This window comes from Phytophthora infestans, genomic scaffold (genome assembly GCF_000142945.1).
Source record: "Phytophthora infestans T30-4 supercont1.20 genomic scaffold, whole genome shotgun sequence".
Lineage (NCBI taxonomy): Eukaryota > Oomycota > Peronosporomycetes > Peronosporales > Peronosporaceae > Phytophthora > Phytophthora infestans.
In genome coordinates this window covers 494,462-521,266 of record NW_003303739.1, presented here as the reverse complement: position 1 = coordinate 521,266, position 26,805 = coordinate 494,462, and the positions used below count along the sequence as shown (strand labels likewise).

Genomic DNA, 26,805 nt, shown 5'->3' with positions numbered 1-26,805 from the left:
GTCGCACTGACACCGTCCCCGTTGCCCTTGCTTTCTCTCAAGCTTCGGACAACTTGTTGCTGTTACGAGCAACCGTCTGGCGGCGTGCGAAATTCTTCGACGCCCCAGAGTCAATCAAGATTCTAAAGGGATGATCGTATCCCCGTACACATCCGTGTACTGCGAGCAACCCGCCGCTGCTCTTCGCCGATTCGAGAGTGCGAAGACTCTCAGGGGCTAAGTCCCCGTGGTACGCGCCACCCGCGCACCCATTACGAAGACTTAGTTCTTCCCCAGTAGGCCGCCCTGCCCCTACTGGTTCCCTGCGTTCCCCTGTTCCCGGGATCCTGGCTTCTGCCAGCGACCCTTGAGGAAGGGCTTGGGGAAGGACCGTCTGCGGAGTCTTTCCGCGGGACAGTCGCGCTTGAAATGGTCCATCTTCCCACAGCCGAAGCAGCGGATGTCACGCTGTTCGGCGGACCCGAGTTCTATGGGAACTGGTCCGTTGGGGCTTGTTCGACCGGGAGCCGACAAGGAGCTCCCAGGCCACGCTGAGGCCGGAGTACGCGCCTGGCGATGGCTGTACTCTTCTTGAAGAGCCACTTGAATCGCCTCTTCAAGGGTGCTTGCCTGCACCCGGAACAGCTGAGTGCGTGCGGGGCCCACTCGAAGGCCGTCCATGAACACAGTCATCTTGATGTGTTCATTGAGTGGGTTTCCCACTACGGACGCCGTGAGCTCCCGTATCTCTTGCACATACTCGTGCAGTTCGCGCCTTCCTTGTTTACACGCGAGGAAGCGCGAACGCTGGCGGTACTCGTAGTTCGCCGGGAGGAACGCGGCTCGGAGCTGTTCGCACAGCTGAGCCCAGGATGTGAAACATCCAGGGGATGTTGCTTCCCGAGTGTACACCCAACTCTTAGCACGACCGCTAAGGTTGGAGAGTGCAAAAGCAACACGCAGTTGCTCGGTCGAGATCAGAGCCGCGTCCATCGCGAGCTCTACTTCTCGGACCCAGAAGTGAAGGTTCTCGCCTTCCTTCCCTTCATACGGCTTTACCTTCAGCCGTATTGGCTTCGGGTGAGGCGGATTTGCTTCCGCCGCCGGAGCCTGCAGGTTCTCCCGCACATGCGCGATGAGGCCCTGCTCGTACGCGTCGAATGCATTGACGCGCTCGAGCTGCTCAGCCGGTGTTGACACCATCAGGCTCTGCAGGGCCTCCATCCCGAAGATGCCTGCCATCTTCCGAACCGACTCGAACTGAGAGTCGTTCAAATGGGAGAAGTCGTTCCTATCCATGGCAACGAACTTCGGAGGTTCAGGTAGTCTACCCGCGATGGCGTGGATTGACTACAAGTGCTACTAAGTGTGACAAGGTCACACAGCACCTTGCGCAAGAGGATGTTATATTCCGAGAGTATACAAACTCTCAGTGAACGGCAGTTCACAGGTCCCCTCGTTTATTAAAGAGAGCGAAGTGACCTAAATAAGGTAGATTGTAAACTGAGTATATTTATAGGTAGGTTAAGTTTGGGTTAATACAAACTATTAGTTACCTATAGAAATGCAATGTCATTTAACCAATGGTTGGCTTTGAACGACCTTGGTACCTTGTACCAAATATCCCGGAGTATGACGTGTCATACTCCTGAAGTGTGAAGTGTCACACTTCATGTAACCAGGGTACACTTAGGGCTACGTACCCCGTTACACATCCCCCCAGATCGGCCCTGCTTGGACTGACCGCTCGTGTTGCTGCCAGTATCCGTGGCGGAATCCACCCATTCCTCGTCGCTGAGCGCTCCCGTTGACGCAGCTGACGCCTCGTCGGCGTCGGCGTCGGTCTCGACACACAAGTTGCGGCGCTGGGGACGTCTCACCGCAGTCTTCACCCGACGATCTTCCGGCATTTTGCCCCTTTTTGCATGGAATGAGTGGCGGGGTGGCGGGTACACACCGGAGTATACGCTATACTCCGGCCGGATAGATGTGAAAAACCGAGCGTCTCTTTTATTCGCCCGAGTTGGGCGCACGACACACTCTCTTTTACATTTTACAGTAATTTACATTGCTACCAAACTCACAGCAACACTGCGAAGGAATCCTCCTACGTTCGGAAGCTCATTAGACACCAAGTAGGGGCTAAGTTTCTCCAGCGCTGCCAGTCCCGACTGCTTTTGAGTATCGTCACCCGTTTCCACAAGTATTTTCCAGAAGTGGCACAGCTCCGTCGCGAACGATCACTTGACAATTGTCTTCGTCACTGCTCGCGAGTTTCCGTAGAGCTGCTGCAGCATTCGCTTTCTGATCTGTCGTCCCGGAACGCAGCAATTTCATCAACGGTGTGATGACTTCTTCACTTGGGAACACAATTTTACTATTCATGTCGTCAGCTCTGGCCACGTTCCCAAGTGCTCGCAGAGCTTGAGTCTTCTGCTCGTCGCCTCCCGACAGAGTCAGCGCCACAAGCGGCCGTAAACCTCCTTCGTTCACGATCGCAGCACGGTTCGCATCACTGTTGAGAGCGATGCAGCCCAGCGCATACGCTGCCCATTGTTTCTGGTCGCTGGTCCCAACTCGAAGAAGCTCGATCAAAGGTGCGATGGCTCCATCTCGCCCAATCTCGTGGCGGTTGTCGTCGCTACTCGCAGCTAAATTGCCCAGAGTGTAGGCGGCCTCTTGTTTCTGCGCGTCGGACCCGGTTCGAACGAGATCCGCGAGCGGCAGAATCGCGTCGTCCAGCTCGATCGCGTCAGCAATGGCTTCGTTATCACACGCCAAGTTTCCCAGAGCATACGAACTCCACTGCTTCTGAGCCTCCGTCCCAGTCTGCAACAGGTTGACAAGAGGTGGGATGGCTCCTTCCGGCGTGATCTTGACGCGGTTGTCGTCGTTGTACGCGAGGTTGCCCAGAGTGTAGGCGGACCACTGCTTCTGAGCACTCGAACCCGATTGAGTCAAGGAAACCAGTGGCGGAATGGCTCCTTCCTGGGCGATTGCAACGCGGTTGGCCTCGTTATTCAGCGACAGCGCTCCGAGAGCGTACACTGCCCATTGGTTCTGAGCGTCCGTCACCGCTTTCACGAAGCCAACGAGTGGGGGGATGGCTCCTTCTCGGGAGATCGTAGCTCGGTTCTCGTCGTTATCAGCTGCCAAGTTCCCGAGAGCGTACGCTGCCTCCTGTTTCTGCATGTCTGTTCCGGAACGCAGCAGCGTCACTAGAGGCGGGATGGCTCCTTCTTTAGCAATCGCCACGCAGTTGTCGTCGTTGTTGCTGGCCATCGTCCCCAACGTCTCCGCCGACCAAAGTTTCTGGTTGGCTGTTCCATGCAGCAGAAGAGCAACGAGAGGTGACAACACTCCAGCATCCCGCAGTCTTTCTCCTTCTCCACGAGTTGCTAAGCAAGAACAGAGGATCGATGCGTCTTCCTTCCCTTGCTCGTCGCCAAACTGGAGATCTCGTACCAGTGACTGGATCTCTGGCTGGGCAGCTTCTCGAATGCATCCGCGCGGTGCTTCGAACTCGGACTCGCTCATCTTGGAGTAAATGAACGTAAACCAACTCAAACAGTGCAATGCATACAGCTCTGTGTAGAAGCTGTTGCCTTCTCGAATCAAACGAGCAAATAGTCCGATCCCGTCCGATTGATACACTTGCGCTCGACTGTTACTGGTGACGCACTTGCGAATGAGAACTAACAGTGCTTGCTCCTTCTCGGCCGCTTGGCGTGACGCTAGTGTCTCCATTATCAACGGCACAGAGTAATTGTTGATATCAGACGCTGCACTCCGCTTGAGCTCAGGCTTTTGTGCCACCAGCTTTGTCTCTACCTCGTCGTTCTTTCGCTTCTCCACCAGCTGCAGCAGGGCAGCCTGTACCTGTTCGTGTGTGAGTTTGACATCTGTGTGTAGCTTCTCCAACTTGGAGAGGAACTTGGCGGCGTTCTTAGCAGCTGACGCGTTTCCGTTCATGACCGTCACGGAAGTGGCGAGGCCGAGCATCCGGAAGAGCTGGTCGATCTCCGCGACGATGAGTTGACGTTCATTCTCCATCTCGCTGCGCTTGAAAAACCGGAGGAAGCGGTTCAAGTCGTTGTAAGTTTGAAGATATTGTGAGAAATTGTGCACCGCAAGAGCGAACTTCTTGACGGTGGTATTGCGTCGTAGAACGGCGTTGTCTTGAAGGGGTCCTTTGCGCTCCAACAGTTGCAGTTCGACGTGGATCTCGGTCAGTTGTAGGTACGTTTGCCTATTGACTCTGCGTTGGTGGCGAATGGCTTCTCGCAATTCGAAGATCTTGGCGAGGCCCTGGACCACATTGATAGCGGTGCTCATGCCGAATTGAGTTTTTTGTTTTGTTTTGATTTGAGTGCTCGATGGCAATTACAAGAATGACTGGGCTGAGACGTCTGGACGGCAACGGGACCCTGGATCTCGGTGAGACTTGGGCCTGGTTTGACTTGCGTAGCGCGCAGCCCTTCATGGACAGTTGAGTTGCAGCGTGGCTGTCTGTCTCGTCCGACATGATGAGCCGATGCGCTTTGCTTGGCAAACAAAAATTGGTTGCGATGCCTATTTTTCACACATCCATTCCAGCAGCGAAAGTTTGCCTGGGGTGGCTACAGTGCAGCGCGTCGATGTCATTTAACTTGAGAGTGTCCTGCTGCCAGCGCTATGAAGAAACTTGCACTATAGACTATATTTGCAGCATTTGTGACGAGGATGCATCCGCTCTAATGAGAAAGTCTGAAACGAATGTCGACTGCAACGTTTGTTTTATTTTGCTATTTTACTCGCTCTTGTTTTTGCGATTCGCTAATTTGACTGATCAGCCAAAATGTCAAGTTTGCTCATCAACAAATTCACGTGCAATTTAATATTTTGTGTGAGAATTTGACAACCAGGGTGCGCAATTTTTCAGGGAACTCTTCTGGATTTGCTCCGTACGAAGGCTGCAGAGTTCATGTGCCACCCCAGTCAGCTCACTAAGCTGCTTAATTGTCACGAACACACGTGCATTTCGCATATCCGACCGTGGTAAAGCGTCTACTTTGTGTCGTTTCGATATATCGGCGTACACAGGATGTCGGATACCGTTTAGATGGTAGCCTCTTAGGCGTTGGAGTCGTGTCGAGACGCGCCTCATGGTGCCACTTGTACAGTGAGCACGCACTTCACGCTGTAAACCAGAGTAAATCCAATTTACCCAACGCAGGCGAAGTCGAAACCGCCGCGAGCAAAAAATCGTGGGTGGAGGAGTACGCGACGAGCTGCAGCTTGCAACAGGATGCCATTTATCTCACGCACTGAGCCCGTCTGAAGTGAGCTTAAAAGATCCCATTCCGACCATGGTGGAGATCGGATCATCAGCTGCAAGAAAGTTCTTGAATAAAGGGTCCGCTGAGTGGGGGGATTGTGAGATGGGATACATGAGTTCTACACCATTCAGCGTAGCGATGCCTGCTCAGTCTCCGAGTCTGTCGTTTGAGAAGAAACAAGTGTCAGCTGCAAGCGTGTGCTTTGATACGGACTGGCCCTCAGCTCACGTCAACCGAAAATATTCGCAAAAGCTAAGTTTTGCTAGGTAAGCCGAAGGTTACCAAATATTCCGATAGCAGTGACATCCATCTACATGCGACGCCGCTTGAATTCAATGGATGCCAACAAACGTCTACGAAGCAGAAGAACAGGAACTACAACTCGCTAGTCGGGTCTGCTTGGAAACCATACGACTGTCTCAATTTGGAAAGACTAGGCGAGTTTGGACGAACGTCCACTTCAACTTGTACCAGTAATCACCATCACAAATGTTAAAATAAAATCAACCAATCCAATCGTGCGAAATGTTTCCTCTTCTTGCTGAAAGCACAATTTGTACACGCCTTGAGCGCATGAAGGTGGCTACATGGTGAAAGGAGGCAACTGCGGAGCCAATTGCATTCAAGTCTTCGACTTATTGACCCAAGGATCCCGAAGAGGTTGCGTCGTCAAAAGCCAACCTACCTAAGCTTAATAGTAACTAGGCGTAAAGGAATTAGTTCGCGATGATACCGTCGTGCGTGAAGCCACCATGGTAAGGATGCCTTTACGAACATTCCTCAGTGTTTTCCTAATGTCCACCTAGTATTGTTTATAAGAGGTCAATCAATCTAATTTTTAGTACCAAATTGTATTAATGCATTCACTAACAAATGGATACAAGCAAATATGTTTAAAGAGAGAATACCATCCACGTTTTTCTGTGTTCGAAACGAAACTAACGGTAACAGGTATACCAATTAATAGAGGTCTAAAGAAAGAGTTTTCTTTCAGTACGAGTTCTTTTTTATGAGTCGCATAAGAGATAAGAATTTTTCTTTAAGTCGAGTGTCATACCTGAAGAACTCTGATTTACAAAAGTACCGGTAATGGGAACTGTTGAAAACAATTAATTTTATGTAATTTAATATCGCTTCAATACATGTATTGAAGTAACGTTATTTGGTAATTTGCAAGTCAAGGATCCTCATCAAGGTATACACGTTAAGGAAAGCGAGCACACCTTGACAGCCACGTGCGGTAGCATTTATTATAAATGTATAAACAGCAGCAATTGGCGTGACTTTTGAATTTAAATCAGAATTTGCTGCGCCTTCGCCCATGTTCGCAAAGTGCTGCAAACTCGCGTGCCTACAGAGCAATTGACTTGCCCTGGTCTTGTGTGTGCGCTAAAGACATGGACGGCAGTGCTGCGCTTGCTTTGTAGCCACTCGTTTATTTAATCCCGCCAGAAAATTCTTTCACGACAGTTACTGAGAAGAACTTTGTCGTTATAACAATCTGCTTCACATGCCGAAGATCATGCGGAGCATTGCATCTGGTCGGCAGCCGCAGAATTAACAGTGATTCTTGTCGACCCGAAACCGAGAGGTATCATGAGCATTGAATATTACAAATACGTTTGCGAGTTGACCAAAACTTTCAAGGAGCATCATCCTAGTTTTTGATGTCGACCAGCTGCTTTTGACGACGCACACCTCTTCGGGATCCTTGGGTCAATAAGTCGAAGACTTGAATGCAATTGGCTCCGCAGTTGCCTCCTTTCACCATGTAGCCACCTTCATGCGCTCAAGGCGTGTACAAATCGTGCTTTCAGCAAGAAGAGGAAACATTTCGCACGATTGGATTGGTTGATTTTATTTTAACATTTGTGATGGTGATTACTGGTACAAGTTGAAGTGGACGTTCGTCTACGGTCACGTCAATTGTACCAAACTCGCCTAGTCTTTCCAAATTGAGACAGTCGTATGGTTTCCAAGCAGACCCGACTAGCGAGTTGTAGTTCCTGTTCTTCTGCTTCGTAGACGTTTGTTGGCATCCATTGAATTCAAGCGGCGTCGCATGTAGATGGATGTCACTGCTATCGGAATATTTGGTAACCTTCGGCTTACTTAGCAAAACTTAGCTTTTGCGAATATTTTCGGTTGACGTGAGCTGAGGGCCAGTCCGTATCAAAGCACACGCTTGCAGCTGACACTTGTTTCTTCTCAAACGACAGACTCGGAGACTGAGCAGGCATCGCTACGCTGAATGGTGTAGAACTCATGTATCCCATCTCACAATCCCCCCACTCAGCGGACCCTTTATTCAAGAACTTTCTTGCAGCTGATGATCCGATCTCCACCATGGTCGGAATGGGATCTTTTAAGCTCACTTCAGACGGGCTCAGTGCGTGAGATAAATGGCATCCTGTTGCAAGCTGCAGCTCGTCGCGTACTCCTCCACCCACGATTTTTTGCTCGCGGCGGTTTCGACTTCGCCTGCGTTGGGTAAATTGGATTTACTCTGGTTTACAGCGTGAAGTGCGTGCTCACTGTACAAGTGGCACCATGAGGCGCGTCTCGACACGACTCCAACGCCTAAGAGGCTACCATCTAAACGGTATCCGACATCCTGTGTACGCCGATATATCGAAACGACACAAAGTAGACGCTTTACCACGGTCGGATATGCGAAATGCACGTGTGTTCGTGACAATTAAGCAGCTTAGTGAGCTGACTGGGGTGGCACATGAACTCTGCAGCCTTCGTACGGAGCAAATCCAGAAGAGTTCCCTGAAAAATTGCGCACCCTGGTTGTCAAATTCTCACACAAAATATTAAATTGCACGTGAATTTGTTGATGAGCAAACTTGACATTTTGGCTGATCAGTCAAATTAGCGAATCGCAAAAACAAGAGCGAGTAAAATAGCAAATAAAACAAACGTTGCATTCGACATTCGTTTCAGACTATCGGATGCATCCTCGTCACAAATGCTGCAAATATAGTCTATAGTGCAAGTTTCTTCATAGCGCTGGCAGCAGGACACTCTTAAGTTAAATGACATCGACGCGCTGCACTGTAGCCACCCCAGGCAAACTTTCGCTGCTGGAATGGATGTGTGAAAAATAGGCATCGCAACCAATTTTTGTTTGCCAAGCAAAGCGCATCGGCTCATCATGTCGGACGAGACAGACAGCCACGCTGCAACTCAACTGTCCATGAAGGGCTGCGCGCTACGCAAGTCAAACCAGGCCCAAGTCTCACCGAGATCCAGGGTCTCGTTGCCGTCCAGACGTCTCAGCCCAGTCATTCTTGTAATTGCCATCGAGCACTCAAATCAAAACAAAACAAAAAACTCAATTCGGCATGAGCACCGCTATCAATGTGGTCCAGGGCCTCGCCAAGATCTTCGAATTGCGAGAAGCCATTCGCCACCAACGCAGAGTCAATAGGCAAACGTACCTACAACTGACCGAGATCCACGTCGAGCTCCAACTGTTGGAGCGCAAAGGACCCCTTCAAGACAACGCCGTTCTACGACGCAATACCACCGTCAAGAAGTTCGCTCTTGCGGTGCACAATTTCTCACAATATCTTCAAACTTACAACGACTTGAACCGCTTCCTCCGGTTTTTCAAGCGCAGCGAGATGGAGAATGAACGTCAACTCATCGTCGCGGAGATCGACCAGCTCTTCCGGATGCTCGGCCTCGCCACTTCCGTGACGGTCATGAACGGAAACGCGTCAGCTGCTAAGAACGCCGCCAAGTTCCTCTCCAAGTTGGAGAAGCTACACACAGATGTCAAACTCACACACGAACAGGTACAGGCTGCCCTGCTGCAGCTGGTGGAGAAGCGAAAGAACGACGAGGTAGAGACAAAGCTAGTGGCACAAAAGCCTGAGCTCAAGCGGAGTGCAGCGTCTGACATCAACGATTACTCTGTGCCGTTGATAATGGAGACACTAGCGTCACGCCAAGCGGCCGAGAAGGAGCAAGCACTGTTAGTTCTCATTCGCAAGTGCGTCACCAGTAACAGTCGAGCGCAAGTGTATCAATCGGACGGGATCGGACTATTTGCTCGTTTGATTCGAGAAGGCAACAGCTTCTACACAGAGCTGTATGCATTGCACTGTTTGAGTTGGTTTACGTTCATTTACTCCAAGATGAGCGAGTCCGAGTTCGAAGCACTGCGCGGATGCATTCGAGAAGCTGCCCAGCCAGAGATCCAGTCACTGGTACGAGATCTCCAGTTTGGCGACGAGCAAGGGAAGGAAGACGCATCGATCCTCTGTTCTTGCTTAGCAACTCGTGGAGAAGGAGAAAGACTGCGGGATGCTGGAGTGTTGTCACCTCTCGTTGCTCTTCTGCTGCATGGAACAGCCAACCAGAAACTTTGGTCGGCGGAGACGTTGGGGACGATGGCCAGCAACAACGACGACAACTGCGTGGCGATTGCTAAAGAAGGAGCCATCCCGCCTCTAGTGACGCTGCTGCGTTCCGGAACAGACATGCAGAAACAGGAGGCAGCGTACGCTCTCGGGAACTTGGCAGCTGATAACGACGAGAACCGAGCTACGATCTCCCGAGAAGGAGCCATCCCCCCACTCGTAGGCTTCGTGAAAGCGGTGACGGACGCTCAGAACCAATGGGCAGTGTACGCTCTCGGAGCGCTGTCGCTGAATAACGAGGCCAACCGCGTTGCAATCGCCCAGGAAGGAGCCATTCCGCCACTGGTTTCCTTGACTCAATCGGGTTCGAGTGCTCAGAAGCAGTGGTCCGCCTACACTCTGGGCAACCTCGCGTACAACGACGACAACCGCGTCAAGATCACGCTGGAAGGAGCCATCCCACCTCTTGTCAACCTGTTGCAGACTGGGACGGAGGCTCAGAAGCAGTGGAGTTCGTATGCTCTGGGAAACTTGGCGTGTGATAACGAAGCCATTGCTGACGCGATCGAGCTGGACGACGCGATTCTGCCGCTCGTGGATCTCGTTCGAACCGGGTCCGACGCGCAGAAACAAGAGGCCGCCTACACTCTGGGCAATTTAGCTGCGAGTAGCGACGACAACCGCCACGAGATTGGGCGAGATGGAGCCATCGCACCTTTGATCGAGCTTCTTCGAGTTGGCACCAGCGACCAGAAACAATGGGCAGCGTATGCGCTGGGCTGCATCGCCCTCAACAGTGATGCGAACCGTGCTGCGATCGTGAACGAAGGAGGTTTACGATTGCTTGTGGCGCTGACTCTGTCGGGAGGCGACGAGCAGAAGACTCAAGCTCTGCGAGCACTTGGGAACGTGGCCAGAGCTGACGACATGAATAGTAAAATTGTGTTCCCAAGTGAAGAAGTCATCACACCGTTGATGAAATTCCTGCGTTCCGGGACGACAAATCAGAAAGCGAATGCTGCAGCAGCTCTACGGAAACTCGCGAGCAGTGACGAAGACAATTGTCAAGTGATCGTTCGCGACGGAGCTGTGCCACTTCTGGAAAGACTTGTGGAAACGGGTGACGATACTTAAAAGCAGTCGGGACTGGCAGCGCTGGAGAAACTTAGCCCCTACTTGGTGTCAAATGTTCTTCCGGACGTAGGAGGATTCCTTCGCAGTGTTGCTGTGAGTTTGGTAGCAATGTAAATTACTGTAACATGTAATAATACGAAGTATGTTAATACTTAAAATAAATGAGCTTGGCATTATGATCAATATTTGAGATTTGCAGCAAGATCAAATAGTCCCGCTGATATTGAGAGAAGTACTAAAACACGTAGTAGCATTTTCTTGCAGGGAAAAATATTAGCAGTACTAATACTATTTAATGATAGTTTGTCGAGTAGTATTTCCAAGCTGACTCTGCTTTCTCATCAGCAGGGTCACGTTCAGGCTGGTGTGCGTCGGTATACGACTTCACCAGTCTGTGGAAGAGCGGAGAGACTCTGTCGCGCACAGTTCCCAACGTATTGAGAGCAGCAGCCACATTCGCGTTCTGAGAGGTGACCCCCGCGCGTAAATAGCCCATCAACGGACTCATGTATCCGTCGATATTCGCGTCCTCGTCCTTCTTCGAGACGAGATGTTTGAGTGCATGAGCGGCTAGCTCCTTTTCCTCCTCTGAACCTTCCTCCACAAGCTCAGCAAGTGCTGCAATCGCACCTTCTTCCACAATCGCCACACGGTTCGCGTCGTTCTCATAGGCCACACAACGTAGTGCAAAAGCAGCCCATTGCTTCTGGTCTTCATTGCCACTTTTCAGGAGTTGTACCAGCGGTGGGATCGCTCCTTTGCGTCCGATCTCAGCGCGTCTATCAATGTTATTGGCTGCGAGGTTCCCCAAGGTGTACGCGGCGTCTTCCTTCTGGGTATCCGACCCCGATCGCACAAGCTCCACGAGCGGCAAGATGGCTTCATCGACATCCATCGCCACGTCATTATCACACGCCAAGTTCCCCAACGCAAACGCAGCTCGTTGCTTCTGCATCTCCGTTCCACTTCGGAGCAGCTCAATCAGCGGCGTGACGGCTCCTTCTCGCGTGATTTCTACTCGGTTCTCGTCGTTATGAGCCAGATTCCCCAGAGTGTACGCACTCCACTGCTTCTGCGCTTGCGTTCCAGTCCGCAGCAGCTCAACCAGAGGAGGGACAGCGCCTTCCTGAGCGATCAACACGCGGTTCTCCTCGTTACTAAGCGACAGAAACCCCAGAGCGTAGACGGCCCATTGGGTCTGCGCATCCGTCGCGGCTCTCACAAACGCCACCAGGGGGGGAATGGCTCCTTCGCGAGCGATTTTTGCTCGATTCACCGCGTTGTTTGCAGCCAGAGTTCCCAGCGCGTAAGTGGCTTCCTGCTTGTGCATATCCGACTCGGAACGCAACAGTGTAACCAGCGGTGGGATGGCTCCTTCACGTGCAATTGCCACGCAGTTGTCGTCGCTGTTACTAGCGAGAGTCACGATAGCTTCAGCCACCCAGAGTTGCTGGTTTGAAGTGCCCTCAGAGAGGAGAGGAGTCAGTAGAGGCAACAGTCCGACGCGACGTAGCATGTCTCCGTCTCCGCGTGTAGCGAGGCAGGAGCATTGCAGTGCTGCGACCTCTTTCGCTTGTTCGTCCCCGTGCTGTAGTTCGTCCAGCATCGAGAGGATTTCCGAGTGTGTCGGCTCTCGAACGCAGCGCTGCAGCTCTGTGAATGTTGATTCGCTCATCTTGGAGTGGGAGAAGGTGAACCAGCTCAGACAGTGCAGAGCGTAGAGTTGAGTGAAAAAGTTGTTGCTGGTGCGCGCCAAGTCCGAGAGGACGGGAATCCCCTGCGCTCTGTACACTTGGACGCGCTTGCGGTTGGTGACGCACATGCGCATGAGACGTAGTAGAGCTCGTTCCTTCTGCTGCTCTGTCGATGGGTCAAATCCCAGTAGTCGAATGAGTTGTGGAACAGAGGAATAATCAAGAGGAGAAGATGTTGACGGTGGAGGTTAATCGCCGTTTTCTATCGATGTTTGCTCCAGGTCGGTCGGTCTCTTGTTCTCCGAGTCACTTGTCTGCTTTAATCTAGTCAATTCAACTTTTTCAACGGCCAACACCGTCGCACCAATCACAACATTGGCAAGGCTTGGGTCCAACTCAGCAGCCTCGACGTATTTCTCTCCATCTGTAGCCGTCTGCTTGTCCGTAGGCTCGTTTGATACCGCCTTGTCATCCAGCACGGTACATGTGCCTGCTAGGCTTGTCTTCGTTTCAACCGCTAGTTTCTCCTCAGCCACGCTCTCTTTTAACGCCAGTTTTTCGTCGACCGACGCCTGCGTGCATTTCTTCTTCATGGGCGCTTGACGAGTCAAAACCTTAGCATCACGCTCCCTAATGGTAGCACGTCTAGCGAATGTAGGACCCCGCTCAACTATCGCCGTCTTGTTGACCATTTCGAGCTGCTGCTTGTCTGCGAGGAGGGCAGCGTGGATTTGGTCGTGACTGAGCTTGATGTCGCCGTGCATGTCTTCAAGCTTAGCGAAGAATTCCGCCGCGTTACTGGAAGCGGCGGCTTGTTCGTTCATCACCGTCACAGTCGCGGCGAGGTTGAGCGTTCGGAAGAGTTGGTCGATTTCCGAAGCGATTTTCTGTCGCTTCTCCATTTTCACATGTTTGAGCATTCGGACGACTCGATGCATGTCGTGGTATTTTTGCAGGTACTTTGAGAACGAGGCCACCGCATCTGCGAACTTCTCGACAGCTTTGGTGCGTTGCAACGTCGGGTTGGCTTGGAGAGGTCCCGACGGCTGGAGCTCGACGTAGATCTCCATCATGCGCAGATACATCTTCCGGTTCTCGTGGCGCTGGCGACGAATCGCATCGCGCAACTCAAAGATCTGGCGGAGACCGTCAATGATTGTGAGCGCGAGGTCCATGGCAGCTTGAAGGCGTCAGAGGGTATTTCTTGAGACTTTCGTCGCGGATTTCAGAGTGAACCGGCGGAGAGCAAGGAAGAATGACGCCGATCAGCTTGGTGGGTTGTCATGGTCCATGCCATGGACTCCATGGATCGCAGAGAGGCATCGAGTTGATGCTCAACTGCTGCCTGCCCCGTCCGACGGACGAGTGATTTTTGAAAGGCCCCCAATCGTCATGTGACCGCTATTCTGTAGAATTTTTCTAAATTAAGTCTTAGGTTGAGAGTCTTCCACCCTGTTTGAGGCTCAACTTGAGGGTGGATAGCCTCTTGAACACTGAGGTCCGTCACTTTTACTTTGGACGATGCTACAGTCCAAGTTTCAGGTATAGAAATAATCCAAGTATTTAACCAAGTATTGTCCATAAATTACCGATCTGGTAAATTAAAATTCATATTGAGATGAAGTGATTCGGATCGATCCTGAAGCGAATGTCTTTGCCTCGATAGTGAGAAATAACGACTAATCCATGTTCGATCCATGTACCGTTCCATGTATTGTACAGGTAAACATAGTGCACACAAGTACGGGTAGACATAGTGCACACAGGTACGGGTAGACATAGTGCACACAGGTACGGGTAGACATAGATCAGATTGATAGAGTAAAAACGAATTCGATTGAGTGAGTTAGTTTGAAATGCCACCCTTTAGCAGGAATTGTAGGATACGGAACCGCAGTAGCGTGAGACCAGTCTGGGTCAAGTCCAACAAGATACTTTTGTCGACGTAACGCCAAAACCTGAGCATGACGTAGAAGCCACAGTTATGACCGTCTGTTTGGATTGGCGAGTTGATAGCCAGTACCTAGTAGGCATCGCTCAGCGTTTCGGCCAAATCCCACGACATTCGGTCCAGTACGCTGTTGTAAGACTTTTGGTTCATGGGGTCGTAGTACATTACTTGGTTTCCCTTGACGTCCACAATGATACCACACCAGTGTGTGTTCCCGAAGTTGACTGGGATGAACAGAGTCTCGGCACAACTCTTCAGCATTTGTGCCTTTGCCTTGATCGTTTCTGTAAATGTCTTCATTTTCCTTCCCGTCACAGCATTCTCGATCCCAACTACATAAGCCGTTGAATTAGTTGCACAAAGTCTGGCGCAGAATGCATGAATCAGGGCGTCATTTGCCCAGGAAGGGGGATTCATACGGAATAGCATGGCGTAGTGATATTCATGACCTTCAATTTGGATGATGTCTTGGGGATTTGAGCGCGCAACTTGATCTGTCATCTCCTGTAGCGTGTGGGTAGTGCACTTCCTACAACACTGACGACATCGTCCATCAGCCACTTGCAGAATGCGAGCCCTTGCTCGCATTGATTCTTCATGGTAGTCAGGTAAAGCATCGCTTCTATCTGTGCTCGTGAGAAGATACCAATTCCAGTGATTTCCACACATTCAATATCTGGGGTATGTCCAGGATTATCCCTGTTTTGTCCAGGATTATCCATGCTTTGTCCAGATGTGTGTTCTCCAAGTTCCTTATCTTGTGTTGACTGGCTGTCTTGTGTAGACTGACTCTGAGAGAAGACCGAAATCGCAGTATCAGGCGTATTCTTCACAGGCAACGCGGAGACGCACTTCTGCAGCAATTTCATCGGGAGGAGGTAAAACGCAGTTTCATTGAGTATTGGTACGCTGAGGCGAACGTATTTGGGCTTCTTGTTGACCGCTCGCTCGAACTTGATTGGAATTGGCTGCACACGAATCAGGAACTCCTGCATACACGGCTTTTCTTCCTGTAGATTGCACGCCAGCTGGACCAGAGAGACCTCGCCCATGCGGCGACGATGGGCTTCCGATTCGTTGAATATGACCCGCTTCTTCTTGTCTCATGCTCATTACTCCGGAGTGACCCGCGTCAGTCTCATCCACCGTAACAACGTTACCATCTTGTGCGGCAAATACAGCGAGAGCCTGCGCTACAGCATCGTCATCGTCAATCCCACCACGACCCTCGCTCTTAAAACGCTGGACCAAGTTGTCCACGTCTTTCTTAACCAAGTGCTCTCCTCTCGCGAGAAGATACTCGTAGATGCGGGCGCGTTTGCGTCCATGATTAACCATAGTAATGACAGCGTCCTTTGTGTCCGCACAACCAACCTTTCGATTCTCTGCGTACGTCAAGAAATGCTCGGTGGCTACTGCGTGGTTGTGCTGGTAAAGGCCATTCTGTACTCGAAGCACCCACACACACCCCTCCTCCACCATTTGGACCACGAAACGAAACTTGCACCCTGTCGCGCGGACGAAGTGCTTGGGGCGCTTACCGGTTGTTCGAATCTTCGCAGGCCAGCCATGAGTGCAGATGTATGTACGCATGTACATGATTCAGTCCTCAGGCACGTATGGAACGTCTAAACCTTTCTTGGCGGCCACAGTATTCGCCAGACGCTTGTTCCTTAAAACGCAACTTAGTGTTCCGAAGACCCGGATAATCTGACGCGTCTGCAAGGCATAATCCTTCAGGTACGCTGTCCACGCAGCCCAACTTGGATATGGAGAGTCAACCGGACCAGGCACAACCACGGGTGTCTTTAGTTCCTGGATAATACTTGGATGATTCTCATTGTCCATGTTTTCAGAAGCCTCGCAAGAAGACTCCATGCCAGATACTACGTGGCGGCAAGCCGTCGAGGGCACGCCTGACGACTCACCAGAGGACTAACGATACGCAATACACGCAAGTATAACACAGTGTTAATCCCGTAAAATAAGTGGAGTTGCATGTACACGCACCTTAGACGCAGACGCAGATGAAGCGGGTGGTTCGGACTGCATGGGCAGCGATGGCAGCGTTTGCAAGGGGGGGGGGCGCTGATACGTCAGGAGGTGTTCGAGACGAGCAGGGGTGAAGATGGAGCGAGCGACAGGAGCTACGGGAACGCCACAGACTAGAAACCTAAAAAAACTAAAATGAAAGGCAGGCGTGGAGCGATACAATACGTGACGGTATTTTATAAAATACGAGGCTGTAAATTACAACATGGACAATACTTGGTTTAATACTTGGTTTATTTCTACACCTGAAACTGGGACTGTAGCATTTACGTTTTACTTTTTATAGGTGAACAACTTAGCACCTCGTGTATTATTTTGCAGTCAGGGGACAGAGCTCTGAAAAACTTGGTTAGACATAGATACATCACTCTGCGTCGGAAAGGATCACAAGGGAATCGGATGAAAAATCTAAGTCGATCCGTGCTTGTTTTAGTAAATTTTCATCTGCAGCCAGATTTTTTGGGGCATTTGGTTGGCTGAAAGCCATTCAATTCACTATTCTACACCAAGCGTGATGGACACCAAACGCCCATGTGAGCCCAAAATAGGGAGCTGGAGTCGTTTCGTCACTCTTTGCTTCCAGTCCGTTTCGATCGTAGGGCGTCCCTAGCGCTGGCAACAAGCAACATCGAGCATGGCGGACGACAAAGCATCGGAAGAGAGCAAGGATGTTCCCTTAACGTAAGTCTCTCAACGGATACGTAGCTATGGTATCACTTTACGTTCTAATCAACAATTCAGTCCTCGTGTCATGAAAGCCCCACCCAAAATGGCTCCTCCCACAACTGCCCCCGCAGATGCAAAGGTGACGAAAGAGTTCCCACTTTAAACTGTGCAATGACGTCTGCTAAAGCTGATACGTGGATGTACAGGGGGCTCCAGGAGGAGATCCAACAGCAAAGAAAAAAGCTTTACCACCTCCATCGAACCCTCCTCCAAAAGCTGGGGGCTCTGCAGCGGCCGCATTTCGATCAAAGTCGTCCTTACCACCACCTAATGGGCCTCCTCCGGGTGCAGGGGCTCCAAGTGCATCCGTCGCAAAGATCCGAGGAGCTGCCCGTCCGCCTTCGGGTGGTCCACCACCGAGTGGAGCTCCAGCGAAACCAATGGGTCCACCGTCTTCCTCTCCACCGACGATGGCTCCTCCAGCAAAGCCCCATCCAACCGGAGCTCAACCGTCTTCAGCACCGCCTAAAGCACAGGCAAAACCGGCTACCACCCCACGCGATCCAAGCGACGAAAGCAAAGGAGACTTGAAACCTGCTCCTACCGGTCCGCCGAAGCCAAAACCCGAAGCCAAACGGTCCCCTCCAACGACAGTTAGGGGTCCCCCAGAAGCGAAAAGTACTCCAAGGGCTCTCCCAGTTGATATTCTTGGGGATGACTCACCGGTGATTGCAGAGCAGTCGACCAAAGCTGCTCCTGCTAAGCCCCCCAAGCCTGTGACTCAACCTCAACGTCCTCCATCAGCCACTCCAGTGAAGACGCCTTCAGTAGATACACCATCCATCGTGAAGCCCCCTGTGGTCATGAAGAGCACGATGGAAGTGCTGAACGACACAACCGCAGCCTTGTCAGTACGTAGTCGAGCGTCTGAAGAGGAGACGGAACCAACTTCTTCTTCAATCAAAGAGAAGGAGAACACTGGTGTTTTCACGACCAAAATGGGGAAAGCTGCGCAGTTCAGCGGCCAAGCGCGACTCAACGTCCCTGAAGAAGAAGTTATCGTCGTGAAGAAACGAGAAAGCAAACCCACGGAAGCTGAGGCGAAGGCTGACGTTAGTATAAAGTCAAATGGCTCTCGACTCATAGCAAACATCGACGATTCGTTCGACGACGTCGAAGAGATCCCGTTCCTAGAAGATGGCAAGTCGGACGCTAAAGCGAAGGAAGACAAGGAAGAGAAGCCAGTCGAGCATAAAGACGACCCTGATGTCGTCATGGAGAGCAAGCGTGGTCCTCCTGTAAGTTGCTCCTCCAGTGCACACGACGAGGCTAGAAGTGAACGTAAAGAAAGCGAAGAGAAGGAAGACAGCGAGGCGGTTTTACGCAGGAACGCTACGCATGAGGACGTCTACGACGAGCTACGCAAGATGAAGCGCGGATCTCGCTCCCCTCGAGACGAGGAACGCATCATAAGCGACCACGAGGAGCGGGAACAACGGGATGAGTCTCGCTCCTCTTCTTTTGATAGGAGGGAGAAGCTCAGCTCCAACGGTGACGAAGAACGAGAAAATAGAGACCGCGACCAAGACCGACACCGAGACCGGGACCGGGAGCGTGACAGAGAGAAATCGCGTGAGAGACGCAAGGAGAAGCGTCGTAACAAACACGACGAGCCCAAGAAAATCCAAGCCCAGGTACGGTCTCTCCAATTTAATAGTGAAGCTTCTGTGCTCACCTTATCTGCTGTGTGTAGTTTTTCAACCCCAAAAGCGTGCCGTACATTCCTGATCACCTGTTAGAGTTCGTCAAGCGTCCACTCGAGTGTGGTCGTGGACAGATTGTCAAGTGCTTCATTGAGAGGAACGACAGTGGACCGAATAAACTCGCTCCTATCTACACGTTGCTTTTGGAAGTCAACAGCTCTAGTGGACGTCCGATCATGTACGCGAGGAAGAAAGCCACCAGCCGCATCACGTCGCACTACGTCATCTCCATGAACAAGTTCGTCCAGTTTTGCTGTATTTTGTCGGAGCCAAAAGCTAACTTTTTTAATTTTGCTTTTTCATTAACAGAGATGACTTGTTTTTGTCTCGAATGATGCGGAGTCACCAGTATATTGGCAAGCTACGGTCGTCTACGAGTATGATGGAGTATTGTCTGTACGACCAAGGAGACAACCCAGAGGACTTGGACTCGGACTGTGAAGTTGACGACGAAGTCAGACAAAGTATCCGAGCGGAACTCGCTGTGATTCGATATCATTACTCCAAGAAGGTATTTTTCTTTAAAAAAAGCTTTTTTGTCTGTGAAAGCTAACACATTGTTCAATGTAGCCATACCCGCGGAAAATGGAGGTGGTGATCCCTGCGGTTCAAGAAAATGGTCAGAGTTACTTGGAGTGGCGGCCACTTTCCCGTGATCAAATGATGGATGAACATGTCCGCAACATCGCGGCAGCTGTACGTTGGCCCTCTTTGTTGATGTCGTGGAAGTCTCATAAAGTTTCTTATAAATAATTACAACAGGGCGGACAGAACGTCATGGACGCCTCCAACTTCGTCTTCCTGCACAAACGCGAGACCAAGTACGACCCTCTCTCGTCCTGTATCGTGGACTTCCGCAGTCGCGCGACTTGTGTATCCGTCAAGAACTTTCAACTTGTACACTCGGAGCCTACGAACGGGCAAATGCGAGAGCAGTACCGCAAGACTTTCCCGGATTTCGTGTACGACGACCAAGGCACCGTGTCCCTCCCTCAAGAATACGTGCTACTTCAACTCGGCAAGGTCGGCAAAGACTGCTTTAACATGGACTTCCAGTACCCATTGTCCATGCTGCAAGCCTTCGCTATCAGCCTCAGTCGATTCGACACCAAACAGCGATAAACTCTGAGAGAATTAAACGTTAAAACTACATTGTGAATCATGAATTTCTAAACGAACTGCGATTTTCTAAGCTCATTTGCGGCTTTTCAAGATCCATCACGTGCGACTTTTCACTAAGCTTCCTCTGGAGCATTCGAGCACTGCTATCGAAGCTGTAGGTCGACGATCTGGAATCGCTAAACCATGCGCAGTGTGTTGGCGTGGAGTGACAAAGTGCCTGAGCGCAATGGCGAGAAATTTGTGGTTCAGGATTTGGCATTTCGACCTGACGGGAGTCAAGTTGTGGCTGCTGTGGGCACACGCGTGCTGGTGTACGACGCTGTTGATGGCACCTTGCTGCACTCGCTAAAAGGTCACAAGGGGACAGTGTATTCGGTGGACTATTCGCACGACGGCAAACGCTTTGCGTCCGGTGGCGCGGACAACATCGTCATCATCTGGACCGACAAGGCCGAAGGAATCCTCAAATACACACACAACGACAGTATCCAGAAGTTGGCCTACAATCCTCAGTCTCAATGTCTTGCGAGCTGTACCGCGTCAGACTTTGGGCTCTGGGCCCCGGAGCAAAAATCGGTGGCCAAACACAAGGTCGTGGCTAAAATTCTGTCAGCTTGTTGGAGTAAAGATGGCCAGCTACTGGCACTTGGTCTGCTCAACGGCAACGTGACGCTGAGAGACAAACAAGGAGCCGAGAAGAGGCTCATCGAGAGATCGAGTGCCCCCGTGTGGGCTTTGGCATGGAGCCCGGCACTAGACGACGACTCTACCGACATCCTCGCAGTCGGGTGCTGGGACCGGTCGTTGGCCTTCTACAGTCCCAGTGGCGTCATGCAGGGCAAAGCTCGCAAACTCGCCTTCAATCCCACCAGTCTCACGTACTTCAGGTACAGAGCTCCTACCTCTAAAATTCTGTAAATGTTATTCTAATTGTGTGTTCTAATGTTGCAGTAAGGGGAAGTATCTCCTCGTTGGCGGAACCAACCGGAAGGCTGGACTCTATACCAAAGACGGTATATTCCTTGTCGGGTAGGTCCTCGTGCTACAATATTTTGCCATAAAAAATAGGATACCGGTATTGACAGTGGTTTTTTCTTATAGAATTTGTGAGCAGGAGAGCTGGGTGTGGGCTATCAAGGCTCGGCCCAAGACGAATTTTGTGGGTGTAGGCAGCGAGGACGGCACGCTGTCCGTGTACTGCCTTGTGTTTGGTACTGTACACGGCATCTACCAGGAGCGCTACGCGTACCGTGAACACCTTACCGATGTGATCGTCCAGCACTTAATGACGGAGCAAAAAGTTCGAATCAAGACCCGCGACTGCGTCAAGAAGCTCAGCGTGTATAGAGATCGTCTTGCAGTGCAACTGTCGGATCGAATCATCATCTACGAACTCGCGGGGAACAGCGCGACTAATGCCAGTTACGACATGCACTACCGAGTGAAAGAGCGCATCACCAAGGACTTGCCCTGCAGTCTGTTAGTGGTCACGAGTTTGCACTTTATCCTGTGCCAGAAGCAAAAGCTGCAGCAGTATGATTTTACGGGACGCAAAGAGCGCGAGTGGGTGTTAGAGTCGCTTATCCGCTACATCAAAGTGACGGGCGGTGCTCCTGGTCGAGAAGGTCTTCTCGTTGGGTTAAAAGACGGCTCCGTGTGGCAGATTTTCATCAATAATCCGTTCCCGATCCCTCTCATCCAGCAGAGCAGTCCCATCTCCTGTCTCGACATCAGCGCCAAGTACGTTACGGATAGAAACAAAGTTACAGTTAAGCATACGCTCTAACCGTTATCGTTATCTTTTAACAGCCGAGAAAAACTTGCTGTCGTGGATGACTCGCACAAATGTCTAGTGTACGACTTGGCCACCAAGCAGCTTCTGTTCGAAGAAGGGGCCACCAACAGTGTGGCGTGGAACACTGAGTGTGAGGACATGCTGTGTTTCGGCGGCAACGGACAGCTCAAGATCCGAGCGGGACAGTTCCCAGGCCACACGCAACGCATGCAGGGCTTCGTCGTGGGCTTCTCGGGCTCCAAAGTCTTCTCGCTCAGTGCGCTGAGTGTCCAGACGATCGACGTGCCTCAGTCTGCGCCTCTGTATCGCTACTTAGAGCAGAACGACTTCGCTCAAGCCTATGCCGTCTCGTGTTTAGGCGTCACAGCAGCCGACTGGCGTTTGTTGGCGTGGGAAGCGCTCAAGAGCATGCGCTTCTCCGTCGCTCGTAAGGCGTTCATCCGAGTGCGAGACGTTCGCTACATTGAGCTCGTGAACGCGCTAGAGCAGACGTGGAAGCAGCAGCTTCCTCAGAGTGAAGGTAGCAGCAACCAGGAGGGCGAAGATGCTGGCGGAGAAGCGGGCAAGAAGGTCAGAGCTTTGCTCCAGGCTGAGATCATGGCGCATCAGGGCAAATTCCCACTGGCTGCCAAGTTGTTTGCGGACTGCGGAGAACCCGCACGCGCCATCAAAATGTTCGCAGATCTCCGCATGTGGGACGAAGCCAAGCGCTTTGCTACCGCGCGACAAGCCGGAGATGTCCAGCAACTCGTGTTGGCACAAGCTCGGTGGGCTGAAGACGTGCAGGATTGGCGAGCTGCGGCCGAAATGTACGCTGCGAGCGGGAACTACGTCCGTGCTGGAGAGATCCTGGGCGAACACGGCTGGCTCGACCAGCTCTTGGACCTCACACGCAAACCCGAAGCTGCAGAGTCCTCGCAATTGCTCACGATCGCCGCCAGCTTTTTCTTGAAAGGAGGCCAGTTCGCGAATGCGCGTGACATGTTCTTGAAGCTGGGAGACCTCGACGCGTTGCTGCAGATGCACATCCGACTGCAGGAGTGGGAAGAGGCCGTGCGCTTGGCGGACAGACACCGAGACAGCGTGCGTCGACCGGATGAGGTCTTTGTGCCGTATGCGCAGTGGCTGGTGACGCAAGACCGCTTCGACGACGCCTTGGAGGCGTATACGCGAGCGCAGAGACCGGATCAGTGCTGCAAGTTGCTCTGCCAACTCATCGACAACGCAGTGAGAGAGCGTCGCTTCCGTGCCGCTGCGTACTATCACTGGAGACTCTGCGAGCAGCAGATGAAGACCGTATTCTCCCCACAGCAGCAAGTGGAAGACGGCAAGGAGCTGAGTGAGGAGCAACGCTATCGACTCGCAGAAGCCACGGAGAACGAGCTCTTGTCGGAGCTCTACTACGCGTACGCCATGGTCTACGCCTTCACGGACGAGCCCTTCACCACTTTACAGCCCGAGTCGCTCTTCCACGCTGCTCGCTTCCTCCTCAACAAACTGTCAGCTCGAGGCAGCAACGGCAGAGCGGGAGGAGGCAACGGCAACGCAGCAGCGACGGCGCCTCCTCCTCCTGGGATCTCGCTCAGCAACATCTACTTCACTCTCGGACACCACGCACTGCAGCTCGAGAGCTACAAACTGGCGCGACAGGCGTACGAGAAACTGCTGCAGATGCGGCTGAGACCGGACTGGCAGGCTGCTGTCGAGTGCACGGCCATGACGCTGCAGGCTCGACCGTACGCCGATCGCGAGGAGCTGCTGCCCGTGGACTACCGTTCGTCCACGGTCAACCCCCTGCTGAACCCCAACAACACTGGCGATGTCTGCGTCAACTCAGGGCATCCGTTCGTGCGCTCCTTCGTGTCGTTCGAGAATCTCCCGCTCGTGGAGTTCCAGCCAGAGGTACGAACACCCCAATCTCTCTCTCTCTCTCTCTCTCTCTCTCTCTCTCTCTTAACTTGGTCGTGGATGCACTAACCGACTTCTTCCTTGACGTGTACTTACAGCCTGGTCTCTCGGACGCCGAGGCGGAGGAACTCATCTTGATGCATCCGACCGACACGGGAGGCGCCTCCAAGCGAGCAGGCGACGGCTGGCGAGAGACCGACTACGGCAATGGCCGTCAGAGCATGAAACTCGACGACGACGAACCTCTGCGCGCCGAAGACGCGACCAAAGACGGCACGGACTTGTTCGAGCAGGCTCTCAACCGACAGGCGACGTACGGCTCCAGTGTCGGTCACCGCTCGGGGGCAGCTCACTACCGCGTGCTCCAACTGGACGCTCGCACTCTTCGCGCGCTCCGTCCGACCGAGGTCTTCATCGTCAAGTACCCGACACGCGCGCTCCGCCCCAAATACTACAAGAACATGATCCCCGAGATCAAAATCTACCTGTCGCCTCAGTGTCGGCGCTTCTTCCACGAAGAAGACTTCGAGTTCGAGTACCTCAAGGCTGGTCACTGTCCGTGTTGCCAAGTGCCGGAGCTCGCGGCGTTAAACCCACCGGCACCAGAACCCGAACTCGCTGCCAGTCCACTGAAGCTCAACAAGTGAATGAAACACAACTAGATAGGGAGAGAAAACCAGCAGTAGAGAAAGGCACAAAACTACCAGTGTACTCCAAGGGCAGCTAATATAATACCGTCGTCTCAAGCCACAAACCTCTAAGCCTGAGAGAGCGAAGTGCCCGATCGAGGCGTCCGACCGAAGAAAGGAGAGCGCAGCAATGTGCCGTCCTCGATCTGGTCCCATTGACGGCGTCGACCCGACGGCGTCATCAGTCCAGGAGCGGCAGGCGAGCGGACGACAGGCGCCAGACTGCCAGGCGTGTTGCCGCCTTCTGTCATAGCGAGCTGCAGTGATTCCCGCTCCACGCCCGTGTCGCTGTCACTCGTGGCCTCCATGTTCTTCACCGCTCGCTCCGCCATCTCCGTCCAGTTTGTGCGTGACAGAACGAACGAGAAAATGGCGAGTTTCAGCACCTCCATCGTGCACACGCCGTACCAGAGTGCAGAGAAGCCCAAGCCCATGGTGACGCCGCCAACGTACGCGATCGGGAGCTCAACGCACCACACACTAAGCGAACTGACCCACGCAGTCACCGCCACTTCGCCCATAGCCGCCAACACCGACGACGTGAGGATCTCCAGCGACTCGATCATGTAGCCAGTGATGAAGATCGGCTGGACCAGCATACACAACTGCAGCAGCGTGTCATCGTTCGTGTACAGACGGAAGAGCATTTCTCGCAGCATCAGCGTCACGATGGCTAGCGCCACAACTGTACCGACAGTACACAGGAAGCCCAGGAAGCCCAGCACACGCGCAGCCTTGGGACGCCCAGCGCCGAGATAGTTGGCCACACGGATCTGCGTAGCTGAGCCGTAGCCCCAGAAGAGCGCCCACAGCAGCGACCAGAGACCGGAGATCACGGCGTTGGCAGCGATAACATCCGATCCGAGCTTCGCCGCGACTAACGTCAAGGCGGAATTGGCCAGATTGGACACCATACTGTTGGCCGCGACAGGTCCAGCGATGTTCAAGAAGATCTTGAGTCGGTCGGGAGTGAAAGCACCCGTATCCCAGCCTCCCCAGGCCTGTAAGTGCATCTTCTTATAGAAAATGCAATAGGAAATGAGAGAAATGGGTTGGAACCAGGCCGCGATGACTGTGGCCATGGGCGAGCCGTCAAAGCCCAGTCCACCCCAGCCAAAGGCGCCGAAGATGAGCACGTAGTTGGCCGCGCACGCCATGCCGATAGACAGCGTGCCGACGACTGTGACAGGAGACATGATGCCCATTGACTGGAAGTACAGACGCACACAGGCGTAGACTAGCGACGGCCAGATGCTCAGCGACAGGATGCGGGCGAAGCGCACGCCCAGCTGCACCACTTCCGCGTCATCTGTAGACAGCTGCAGCACGTATCCGATACTCCAATACCAGATAAACACAGGTATGGACAGCACAGAGACCACGACGAGGCCGATCTGCAGCCAAACGCCGCTCAACTCGCCGTTCTTAGCGCCCCAAGCCTGTCCGCACAGCGTAATGAGGGCTGTTGCGCCGGACCACACGCCGGCGAGCGGTACGTTCGTCCACGTGGATGCCAGCGACGCAGCTGCAAGCGACGATGTGCCCAGATGCCCCAGGAACGCGCTGTCCACCGAGATGAGCGCGATACGAGCGAAAGTCGAGAGCGACACCTGCAGCGCCATCCAGGTGAGCCCCCAGAACTCCTCGGCCACGTCCACGTCCGCCTCTTTTGCCAGCCCGCGCTGACTACGGCTGCGACCTTTCTCGCCGTTCAGCAGCGGCGACGACTCGGCCATAGATTTCCTTGGGTGTCTTTCACTTGAGCGAGGCAAATTGTGGAATGAGCAGCAGCACACACATCATGCAGAGACCACCACTCGTGTCCTTACAAAATACAAGTCACATTGGGACCGTTGTCATGCACATCAATCTTCGAACAAAGCCGGGGAGTCAATCGGTGATTCCTTTTACATACTGTATACGGCTGTATACAGGTATAATACAGTGCAGCTACTGTACTTCGTAGAAATGAACTATCAAATAGAAGTCCCCTTTAATTAAATGGATGGTACTGGTTTTGATATCAGTGCGAAACTTTTAAGTACATGTACAGGGGTTAATAGCAAATGGTGATATACCTGATACCATGGATACCGTATCCGCATGATACTCGTATCAGTATCACGTGATACCGCTCGATCATTGGGATCAAGATCACTGATCCTTCTCCACAAATATATTGATCTTTGACGATACTATACTCACGTATCCAGTCAGTTTCTGGTTTTGTATTTAGATCTGCAACCCCCGACAGCTTACAACAAAGACGCCGCAAACGATGGCAGAAAACCCCACAGGAACGACGCAGACTGCCTCAGCAACGGCACAGACGGATGAAGAGGGTGTGGACGAGCATGGTAT

General features: G+C 52.4%; 8 protein-coding genes across 8 annotated transcripts; 3 read left to right on the top strand and 5 right to left on the bottom strand.

Annotated features, from left to right (window-relative positions):
- Nucleotides 1–3,082: 3,082 nt before the first annotated feature.
- PITG_10670 (uncharacterized protein) lies at nucleotides 3,083–3,526 on the top strand (the record flags this gene model as incomplete). Its single annotated transcript, XM_002901475.1, has 2 exons — nucleotides 3,083–3,402; nucleotides 3,448–3,526. 2 exons carry the CDS (start codon nucleotides 3,083–3,085, stop codon nucleotides 3,524–3,526), a joined length of 399 nt encoding a protein of 132 aa, XP_002901521.1.
- Nucleotides 3,527–3,806: 280 nt separating this feature from the next.
- PITG_10669 (uncharacterized protein) lies at nucleotides 3,807–4,314 on the bottom strand (the record flags this gene model as incomplete). Its single annotated transcript, XM_002901474.1, has 2 exons — nucleotides 3,807–3,858; nucleotides 3,914–4,314. The coding sequence occupies 2 exons, from the start codon at nucleotides 4,312–4,314 to the stop codon at nucleotides 3,807–3,809; spliced, it is 453 nt and encodes a 150-aa protein (XP_002901520.1).
- Nucleotides 4,315–8,647: 4,333 nt separating this feature from the next.
- Nucleotides 8,648–10,918, top strand: PITG_10668 (uncharacterized protein; the record flags this gene model as incomplete). Its single annotated transcript, XM_002901473.1, has 2 exons — nucleotides 8,648–10,790; nucleotides 10,878–10,918. The coding sequence occupies 2 exons, from the start codon at nucleotides 8,648–8,650 to the stop codon at nucleotides 10,916–10,918; spliced, it is 2,184 nt and encodes a 727-aa protein (XP_002901519.1).
- A 178-nt stretch (nucleotides 10,919–11,096) lies between these two features.
- Nucleotides 11,097–13,673, bottom strand: PITG_10667 (uncharacterized protein; the record flags this gene model as incomplete). Its single annotated transcript, XM_002901472.1, has 2 exons — nucleotides 11,097–12,664; nucleotides 12,863–13,673. 2 exons carry the CDS (start codon nucleotides 13,671–13,673, stop codon nucleotides 11,097–11,099), a joined length of 2,379 nt encoding a protein of 792 aa, XP_002901518.1.
- An 848-nt stretch (nucleotides 13,674–14,521) lies between these two features.
- On the bottom strand, nucleotides 14,522–15,787 carry PITG_10666 (uncharacterized protein; the record flags this gene model as incomplete). Its single annotated transcript, XM_002901471.1, has 4 exons — nucleotides 14,522–14,781; nucleotides 14,869–14,978; nucleotides 15,302–15,417; nucleotides 15,566–15,787. The coding sequence occupies 4 exons, from the start codon at nucleotides 15,785–15,787 to the stop codon at nucleotides 14,522–14,524; spliced, it is 708 nt and encodes a 235-aa protein (XP_002901517.1).
- Nucleotides 15,788–16,051: 264 nt separating this feature from the next.
- PITG_10665 (uncharacterized protein) lies at nucleotides 16,052–16,501 on the bottom strand (the record flags this gene model as incomplete). Its single annotated transcript, XM_002901470.1, has 2 exons — nucleotides 16,052–16,384; nucleotides 16,460–16,501. 2 exons carry the CDS (start codon nucleotides 16,499–16,501, stop codon nucleotides 16,052–16,054), a joined length of 375 nt encoding a protein of 124 aa, XP_002901516.1.
- Nucleotides 16,502–20,123: 3,622 nt separating this feature from the next.
- On the top strand, nucleotides 20,124–24,402 carry PITG_10664 (Intraflagellar Transport Protein 122; the record flags this gene model as incomplete). The annotated part of the gene is made up of 5 exons (XM_002901469.1): nucleotides 20,124–20,939; nucleotides 21,004–21,081; nucleotides 21,154–21,792; nucleotides 21,862–23,749; nucleotides 23,854–24,402. The coding sequence occupies 5 exons, from the start codon at nucleotides 20,236–20,238 to the stop codon at nucleotides 24,400–24,402; spliced, it is 3,858 nt and encodes a 1,285-aa protein (XP_002901515.1).
- A 110-nt stretch (nucleotides 24,403–24,512) lies between these two features.
- On the bottom strand, nucleotides 24,513–26,180 carry PITG_10663 (Multidrug/Oligosaccharidyl-lipid/Polysaccharide (MOP) Flippase Superfamily; the record flags this gene model as incomplete). Its single annotated transcript, XM_002901468.1, has 1 exon — nucleotides 24,513–26,180. One exon carries the CDS (start codon nucleotides 26,178–26,180, stop codon nucleotides 24,513–24,515), a length of 1,668 nt encoding a protein of 555 aa, XP_002901514.1.
- Between the last annotated feature and the right edge of the window lie 625 nt (nucleotides 26,181–26,805).